The following is a 10066-nucleotide window of genomic DNA, read 5'->3' as shown; positions in this document are numbered from 1 at the left end:
AATGCCAGAAGCCAATCCCAGAAGACCCATCAACCAAAGATTTAACCGGCCACCAGTCACTCAAGCAGGATTTTCCCACTTCCCAGCAGAAAACCCCCCAGGACAAAGGGTTATTAACAGTACCAGTGATTTCCCTCACTCACTGTGCTCTTATACAAGCGGGCGCCTTGACAGGTTGCCAAAGATTGCTCCTAGGGCCTGGGCCCCATGCCTGGAGCCCATCTGCCGGCAAATCCAGTCAACATCTGCCAAGACCATCAATCAGGGTCTGAGGGGCACTACCCCTGGGATACACCAGCAAAGGATGAAGTGATATACCCTGTTCACACTATATGGCAGGTTGACCATCCTACACCAGCCAACCTCCATAGCCACCTCCAGCTAGTCAAGTTCAGTGATATCAAGGCCCAGGGACCTCGGAACACTGGGTCTTCCATCACCCTAGCCAGCCCAGATATTGTACCAGCAGAACACCATTTACCAGACCACCAATTGGCCTTCTCCAGGGCTGGGGGTCAGCGCTTGGGAAATGGGCGCATTTTTGTGGGCAATTTACCGGCCATTGTACAAGAGAAGAAGCTGGAGTTGTTCCATCAGTATGGGTGGATCCGTACCATCGAACTGAAGAATCATGGGGGAGGCGGTGCCACACCATTCGCCTTCATCACCTTCCAGTATACACGGGAGGCGGAAAATGCCATGAGTGGAAGTAATGGATATGAGTTCAGTTCCCGTCATTTACGTGTGGAGTTTGCCAGGGCAAGCAGGAGACCAGGGAGAGGTTATGGAGAACTCCACTGGAGGAACGGGTCACTTTCTCGGCGAACTGAATACAGAGTCTTCGTCTCAGAGCTTTCCCCCTCGGGAAGTTTGGAGGATCTAAAAGATCATATGAGAGAAGCTGGACAAGTCTGCTTTGCTGATGTGCGCAAGGATGGCCCAGGGATTGTGGAGTTTGTTCGCAAGGATGACACGGAATATGCTTTGAGGAAACTGGATGATACAAAGTTTTGTATCGTGACGTACTGTACTTCATGTTAGTGGTAAAATTTCTTTTATATGGCTTGTGATTATTTGTAAAAAAAAAAAAAAAAAAAAAAAAAAAAGATGGAAATTTGGCAAAAACTTCGCAATTTTCCAACTTTCAATTTTCATGCTCTTAAATCAGAGATATGTCACACAAAATACTTAATGAGTAATATTTCCCACATGTCTACTTTACATCAGCACAATTTTGGAACCAAAACTTGTTTTTGTTAGGAAGTTATAAGGGTTAAAAGTTAAACAGCGATTTCTCATTTTTATAACACCATTTTTTTTTCTTTACGGACCACCTCACATTTCTATATGATAGAAAATACCCAAAAGTGACACCATTCTAAAAACTGCACCCCTCAAGGTGCTCAAAACCACATTCAAGACTTTTATTAACCCTTCAGGTGCTTCACAGGAATTTTTGTAATGTTTAAAAAAAATGAACATTTAAACTTTTTTTTCACAAAAAAATTACTTCAGACCCAAATTTTTTCATTTTACCAACGATAACAGGAGAAATTGGACCCCATAAGTTATTGTATTATTTTCAATACAAAATTGGCTGGAATTGAGATTGGACACCATGTTGCGTTTGGAGAGCCCCTGATGTGCCTAAGCAGTGGAAACCCTCCACAAGTGACACCATTTTGGAAACTAGACCCCCCCAAGGAACATATCTGGATGTGTGGTGAGCACTTTAAACCCCCAAGTACTTTACAGAAGTTTATAACGTAGAGCCATGAAAATAAGAAATCATATTTTTTCCACAAAAATATTTTCACCCGCAATTTTTTATTTTCCCAAGGGTAACAGGAGAAATTGGACCCCAAACATTGTACAATTTGTCATGAGTATGCTCATGCCCCATATATGGGGGTAAACCACTGTTTGAGTGCACAGCAAAGCTCGGAAGGGAAGGAGCGACGTTTTACTTTTTCAATGCAAAATTGGCTGGAATTGAGATCAGACACCATGTCGCCTTTGGAGAGCCCCTGATGTGCCTAAACAGTGGAAACCCCACACAAGTGACACCATTTTGGAAACTATACCCCCCAAGGATCTTACTTATACTTAGATGTGTGGTGAGCACTTTGAACCCCCAAAATAACGTAGAGCCATGAAAATAAAAAATCATTTTTTCCACAAAAATAATATTTATTATTTTCCCAAGGGTAGCAGGAGAAATTGGACCGCAAACATTGTTGTACAATTTGTCATGAGTATGCTGATGCCCCAAATATGGGGGTAAACCACTGTTTGGGCGCATGGCAAATGTCGGAAGGGAAGGAGCGCTGTTTTACTTTTTCAATGCAAAATTGGCTGGAATTGAGATCAGACACCATGTCGCATTTGGAGAGCCCCTGATGTGCCTAAAGAGTGGAAACCCCACACAAGTGACACCATTTTGGAAACTAGATCCCCCAAGAAACTTATTTAGATGTGTGGTGAGCACTTTAAAGCCCCAAGTGCTTCACAGAAGATTATAACATAGAGCCGTAAAAATAAAATATTTTTTCCACAAAAATCATCTTTTCACCCCCAATTTTTTATTTTACTAAGGGCAACAGGATAAATTGGACCCCAAAAGTTGTTGTGCAATTTTTCTTGAGTATGCCAATACCCCATATGTAGGGGAATACTACTTTTGAGGCCCAGTGCAAAGCTCAGAGGGGAAGAGGTGCCATATTGAAGTTCAGATTTTGCTGGAATGTTTTGAGAGTGCCATGTCACATTGGCAGAGCCCCTGAGGTGCCAGAACAAAAGAAACCCCCTATATGTGAACTCATTTTACAAAATATACTCCCCAATGAATTAATCTAGGGGTGCAGTGATCATATTAACACCACAAGTGCCTCACAGAATTTTATACCACTGAGCGTTGAAGAAAGAATAAGTTACATTTCTACTAATGATGATGAGCCCATAGCATTGTGCTAGGGTGATCGAGTATTTTGCAGTGCTCGGACATTTAGTTTTCCTCACCTCAGCTGCATGATTTACAGCTGCTAGCCAGGCTGAATACATGTGAGGAATCCCTGTTTGTTAGGGAATTCTCACATGTATTCAGGCTGTCCAGCAGCCGTAAATCATGCAGCTTAGGTGAAGAAAACGAAATATCCGAGCACTACAAAATACTCGGAGATCACCCGAGCACAATGCTATTCGCTCATCACTAATTTCTGCCATTAAAATGTTGTTTTAGCCCCAAGTTTTAAATTTTTCTAAGGCCTAATAGGAAATTTGTTTTACAACAAACTGAGGTCCATTTTTTTCTGAGTGTGTGAATACTCTTCATGTAATCAGGAAATATTTTTCAGGCACAGTGCCAAGCTCAGAAGGCAAGGAGCGCCAGATTTTACAGTTATGGTTTGCAGGTGCCATAACCCACTGGGAGAGCCTATGAGGTTCCAGAACAGCAGAACCCCCCCATAAGTGACCCCATTTTACGAACTACACCTCTCAATGAAATCATCTAGGGATGCAGTGATCATATTGACACCATGGGTGTGTCACAGAATTTTATACCATTGGAAAATGAAGACAAAATTACTACATTTGTACCAACAAAATTTTGTTTCAGCCAAAGAGTTTACGTTTTCACACAAAAAGTGGGTAAAAATGGCACCAAAATTTGTCCCACAATTTCTACTGAACTTGGCAATACCCCATATGTGGCTGTACAGTACTACTTAGCCATACGGAGAGAATCGGGAGTAACGGAGCGCTATTTGCATGGGTCTGCATGCAAGTGAATGGGTCTGTGCACATGTTAGTGTGTTTCCACGGACCGTGTGTCCAGGGCAAAACACACTGACATGTCCGTTTTTTAATGTCAGCAGGGGCCACAAAACATCCCGCACATGTGCATACGCATAACACACATGGATGTCATCTGTGTGACATGCATCGGCGCCGGGGAAGGAGCGTTACAGTAAGCTCTGTTCTGCGTCACCGGGTGAACACAGCTCTCATCATTCTCCCCTGCTCTGCCGGTGATCGGCGCGAGCAGGGGAGAATGATGAGAGTTACACTTAAGTGATAAAAGAGCAGGCGGCGGCTGAAGGGACTATTACTCCCATCAGGTTATTCCTGCTGCTGCTAATAACAGTGACAGCAGGAGCGGCTGATGGGGGTATTCATCAGCCACCTTTGCTATAAATAAATAAATGACAAAAATGGCGTGGTTCATCTGTATTTTCTAAAACCAGCCAGGCAAAACTCACAGCTGGAAACTGCAACCCTCAGCGGTCAGCTTCAGCAAGGCTGGTTATCAAGAATAGAAGGGTCCCCAGTTTTTTTTTTTTTTAAATTAAAAAAATGGCATGGAGTTCCCTCAATTTTTGACAGTCATGCTAAAACTCACAGCTGGGGGCTGGTATTCTCAGGCTGGTAAGGGGCCATGGATATTAACCCCCCAGCCTAAGAATAGCAGCCTGCAACTGCCCAGAAAAGGCACAGCTATTAGATATGCCAATTCTGGCGCTTTGCATGGCTCTTCCCAATTGCCCTGTAGCAAATGGGGTTCATATTTGTGGGGTTGATGTCACCTTTCTATTGTTAGGTGACATCAAGGCCACGGCTTAGTGATAGAGAGGTGTCTATAAGACACCTCTCCATTACTAATCCTATAGTTATATGGTAAATAAAAACACAGCAAGAATAAAGTCCTTTAATTGAAAAAATTAGACTCTTAATATTCTCAATTGAACCATACTTACGACCTCGCCTGATTCCACCAAAGCCCTCGATCGCCTGTAATAAAAATAAAATAGCAACAATATACCATACCTGTCCGTCGTTGTGTCCCACGCCGTAATCCATGTTTGGGGGATAATTAGTTTTAAACCTGGACGGTGCCAAGATGCGACTGTCCCGGCTGAAAACCAGTGGTGCATGAGCTGCTGGGAAAGCAGCATCAGTGACTGGGGTAACGTCATAGAGGTTACCGCTGGTCACTGGGCTGTGTTCCCAGCTGGGCTGCACTGCGGTGAGATCCCTGCTAGCACCGTGATCTGAAGTCACAGCTGCCATTATCCTAGCGACTCAGCGGAAGGGTGATCCTGTAATTTGCATCACTTTGGGTACTGTGCTGGGACTGTTCTGTTTGCTATCGTGTGTTGTGGTTCAATAAAGTATTACCACACTGTTTTACCCTCACCCTGTGTTGTCTGAGTAGTGTTCTGCCCACGGGGAGAGAGAGCGCCGTTCAGTGGTATGAGCCGTGGTCCATGCAGTCTTGCTAAAGACAGCCAGGCCAGCGGACGGGCGCGCCCACTGACCCCCGTATCTCCACAGTTTGTATGCATGGCAATTAATTCCTTATCCTTGTCTGCTTTTGTTTATTCCCCTACCTTCACACCCCAGTGCATTCCTCTGTTACATGTGAGTGAATATATTGCATGCCTGGAGTTTGCTGTTAAACCTTGTACATGTTGCCTTGTCGGGTTGGTGCACTACAGAGCACAGTAGCGCCCCCTCTTCCCTGGGTGGGGGAGGTGAACAGATGGAGGGCTAACTTAGGAGATAAGGAAAGGGTGGAGGCCCTGGCATCTAGTGTGGATACCCAGTCTGTGCCTTGGTACCTGTCAGATTTTGGGGATGTGTTCACTGAGCAGGGGAGTCAAGAACTCCCTCCCCATCGTCCATTAATCTTGTTCCTGGTGTCAAGCTGCCCAAGAGTAGATGCTATAATATCTCTGGTCCAGAGAGACAGGCAATGGCCATGAAGGACTACATCACGGAAAGTCTGGCTAAGGGTCATATCAGACCATCCTCATCCTTCATTGCTGCGGGGTTCTTTATTGTAAAATAAAAAAAAATAATAAAAAGATGGGGGGAGGCACGCCTTTGCCTGAATTTCCGAGAACTCAATACGATCACTGTCCGTGATCCGTATCGGCTCCCTCTCATTCCAGACCTCTTTAGATTGTAGGGGCAAAATGGTTCTCCAAGATGGACCTCAGGGGGGCGTATAATCTCATCCGCATTAAAGAGGGGGATGAATGGAAAACAGTGTTCAATACGCCTGAGGGACACTATGAGAATCTGATGATGCCTTTTGGGTTGATGAACGCGCCTGCTGTCCTTCAACACTTTTTAAATGACATCTTTAGTCACCTGGTAGGCAGATTCATTGTAATCTCTCTGGATGACATACTAATTTATTCATCTGACCTTGAGTCACACCAGGTACATGTCAGGCATGATGGGCATTATTCTTTACTAGATTTTACTTTTTTGTCACTTATAGGCTGGGGAACAAAAACATTAAGGCCTTATCCCTTTGCTTTCCAGGGGGAGAAAATACAGTAAGTGTTACAGATTCTTCAAAAAGGGGAGGTTATGGCTAAAGGTGAGCAAATTTCTTAGGGTCCCTGCTTATTCGGCAAGCCATAGCGCTTACCGAATAAGCTGCAGCGAGAACCCGGAAACATGGAGCGTGGCGGCTGATCAGCTGTTTGGCGCCGCAGCTGCATCTGTTGCGGCTGTGTCACTGTCACAGCACATGCATGGACAGCCCAACACACAGGCTGTCCATGCATGCGCTGTGACACAGCCAAGACACATGCAGCTGCGGCGCCGAACAGCTGATTAGCCGGCGCGCTCCATGTATCCGGGTTCCCTCTGCAGCTTATTCGGTAAGCGCTATAGCTTACCGAATAAACAGGGACCCAAAGAAATTCCCTCAACTCTAGTTATGGCGTCTATATGCTCTGATCGGGATTGAGAGGTTGTTGATGCTCAGGGGGACACCCCTGCTGCCTGTCCACTTGGTAAAATGTTCGTTCCGGTAAATCTCAGTCTTAAGAGTCCTCAGTGAACATCACAATTCAGTGTTGGCAGGACATCCTGGTAATAAAGCCACTGCTGATCTGCTTACTCTGCGTTTTTGGTGGCCAGGTGCTCATAAGGATATCCAGGAGTTCTGCGCACATTCTGAGACCTCTCATACTCATCCTTCGGGGGGGCTTTTCAACCTTTGGAGATTCCCAGCAGACTTTTGACTCACTTGTTCGATTTTATCACAGATCTAACCGTGTCAGCGGGGAATACTGTAATTCTGTTGGTGGTAGATTTAGTAAAATGTCTCATTTTATCGCTTTGCCAGCTTTATCAAGCGCCAAATCCTTGGTGCAAGTTTTCGTCAGGGAAATAATTAGATTAATGGGATCTCAACCGATATTGTTTCTGATCAGGGGGTGCAGTTTGCCTCTAAAATTTGGAAGGCATTTTGCACCCGTCTGGGGATCTATTTGTCATTTTCTTCAACTTTTCACCCACAGTCTAATGGGCAGACTGAACGGGTTAACCAGAATCTAGAGCTATATCTCAGGTGTTTTGTTTCTGAAAACCAGGAGGACTGGGTTTTTATTTACCATTAGCCGAATTCGAGATAAATAATCGTTGTCAGGAGTCAACCGGTAAGTCCTCATTTTTTGGATCATATGGGTTCCAGCCTCAGTTTAGTTCTTTTAATGGTAATAGCCCTTCTGGATTACCGGAGGAGGAACGGTTTTCATCTTCCATTTCTACCATATGGCAGAGGGTTACGAATAATTTGAGGAAGATGGGATCCAAATATAAGGGTGTGGCTGACAGACGCTTGATGGGTCCAGACCTGTGTGTTTGGTGGTTTGGTGTGGTTGTCCTCTAGGAACATTAAGCTGAAGGTTCCATCTTGGAAACTGGGTCCCAGGTTTATCAGTCCTTATAAGATCATAGCCATCGTCAATCCCGTAGAATTTCACCTTGCCTTACCGCCGCCTTCCTTTAGGATCCATAATGTATTTCATCATTCTCTCCTCAAAAAATACATGGCATCTTCTGTACACTAACCTCTACCACCATCTACTGTCATTGGCGATGGTAATTTAGAGGTTCAGATTGCAAAAATTTTGGACTCTCGTGTTTTTCGTCGGTCGCTTCCTTATCTGGTACATTAAAAGGGATACGGTCCTGAGGAGAGGATATGGGTACCAGCATCTGATGTTCATGTGGCCAGACTGGTCCAGGCTTTATACGTGGCACACCCTGATAAGCCTGGTACTGAGGTTTCGACGTTTCCTCGTAGAAGAGGAGGTACTGTCACGGGTTACCGTGACAGTGTGGAGCCAGAAGGCCGCAGCATCGGATTGCTCCTACTCCGGCGCTGAGAAGAAGCACTTCTTCATTTTAAATGTGGTTATTTCTTCTGGGAGAACAGGGGTTAATCAGCCATGTTGTAGATCCCTGTGCTCACAGCTGTGCTCGGTTAGCCACTCCTTTTCCCTTTTTAATCTGAGCTCTGTTACTAATCCTCATCAGAGCTAGCTTTTGCTCCATGGCCATCGGTGGGAGAGGAGTACATATAAGGAGAGTTGAGGGAGTTATTAGTGCCTGTTTCTTGGTTTGTATGCGTGGTAATTCCTTAGCCCTGTTTTTTTTTTTTTTTTAATTCCCCTACCTTCACACCCCGATGCATTTCTCTGTTACATGTGAGTGAATATTTTGTATTCCTAGATTTTTCTGTTAATCATTGCCCGTGTTACCTTGTTTATCGGGTTGGTCTACTACGGTGCACAGTAGCTTCCCCTCTTCCCTGGATGGGGGAGGTGAACAGATGGAAGGCTAACTTAGGAGATAAGATAAGTGCAGAAACCACAGCATCTTCGCCATTTGAAGTATAAGGTAAGGGCGGAAACCACAGCATCTTCGCTATATGAAGTACGCCTGGGAGCAGGGCAAGCTAGGGCGCTCCCTAGTGTTAGAAATAGGGAAGGGGCCCCTGGTCCCGGGTCACCAAGAGCTGAGCACAACAATGGCAGATTTGCTATTTTCACTCAGCATCATCCACTGATGCTTATTTCTGGAATACACAGAGTCAAAATCATCCCTACAACTAGATAAATTCCTGTACGGCTGTAATTTCCAAAATGGGATCACTTGACAGTGGATTCTGCTCTTCTGGCACTTAGGGGATCTGTATATTAAGGCAAAACTGTTACCGACAAATGCAGCGATAAATGTAATGGGGGAACATTCAGTTAACAGGAGACATAGGTGTTAAAATGAAATTGTCAAGAGATAATCTATTATTGATAATTTATAATTTTCATAAACATTTGTGATCCCCATTGTGAACAATGAAGATTAAAGCTGCACATGGCAAGTAATATATATTATATGGTGAACCCTAGAAAGAACTTCTCTAAACTACTGGAAAAAGAACAACCAAAATTTGGTGCTTCAAATTTTGGTTGTTCGTTTTCCGGATCTGTATATTCAGCCCACAAACTATTCTATGATAATTTGTTCTCCCAAGTGTCACATAGTGAGACTTGGGAGGGAAGGAGCACTATGTGGCTAAGCAGTACTGTATAGACACATATGGGGTATTGCCAAGTTCAGAAGAAATTAGGTGACAAATGTTCTTGCCACTTATACCCTATTCCCCATGTGCAAATTTAAAATCTGGGGCTAAAACAATTTTTCTGGTAAAAATGTGTTTTTTCCTCACTTCCCAATAGTATAAGATTCTGTGTCACACCTGTGGTGTCAATATGATCACTGAACCACTAGATGAATTAGGCGAGGTGTAGTTTGGAAAATGGGGTCACTTATTGTAGGGGGGGGGAGGAACTTGGGGCTAAAAACATTTTAGTAGTAAAAATGTAATTTTTTCTTCACTGTCCAATGGTATAAAATTCTGTAAGGCACAAGAGGTGTCAATATGACCATTGCAGCCCTTGATGAATTCATTGAGAGGTAGAGTTTGTAAATTGGGTCATTTTTGCGGGTTCTGCTGTTCTGGCACCTCAGGGTCTCTGCCAATGTGATATGGCACCCTCAAACCATTCCAGCAAAATCTAAACACCAATATGATGCTCCTTCACTTCAGAGCTTTCCACTGAGCCTCAAAAGTAGTTTTTGACCACATATGGGGTATTGGCGTACTCAGGAGAAAATGAACCGTACAATTTGTTACGCAATTTCTCCTATTGTTTCTTTTGAAACTTAAAAAATTGGGGCTAAGGCAACATTTTAGTGGAAA

The 10066-nt window shown here is 44.1% G+C and overlaps 1 protein-coding gene across 1 annotated transcript; it reads left to right on the top strand.

The window, feature by feature from the left end:
* Positions 1-207: 207 nt before the first annotated feature.
* LOC143817539 (uncharacterized) lies at positions 208-7877 on the top strand. The gene is made up of 3 exons (XM_077299033.1): positions 208-1036; positions 5652-5780; positions 7392-7877. Exons 1-3 carry the CDS (start codon positions 208-210, stop codon positions 7688-7690), a joined length of 1257 nt encoding a protein of 418 aa, XP_077155148.1. The 3' UTR covers positions 7691-7877.
* The last annotated feature ends 2189 nt before the right edge of the window (positions 7878-10066 follow it).

This window comes from Ranitomeya variabilis, chromosome 3 (assembly GCF_051348905.1).
Source record: "Ranitomeya variabilis isolate aRanVar5 chromosome 3, aRanVar5.hap1, whole genome shotgun sequence".
Classification (NCBI taxonomy): Eukaryota; Metazoa; Chordata; class Amphibia; order Anura; family Dendrobatidae; genus Ranitomeya; species Ranitomeya variabilis.
The sequence above is the reverse complement of the archived record's forward strand: the minus strand, read 5'-3'. Positions and strand labels throughout refer to the sequence as shown.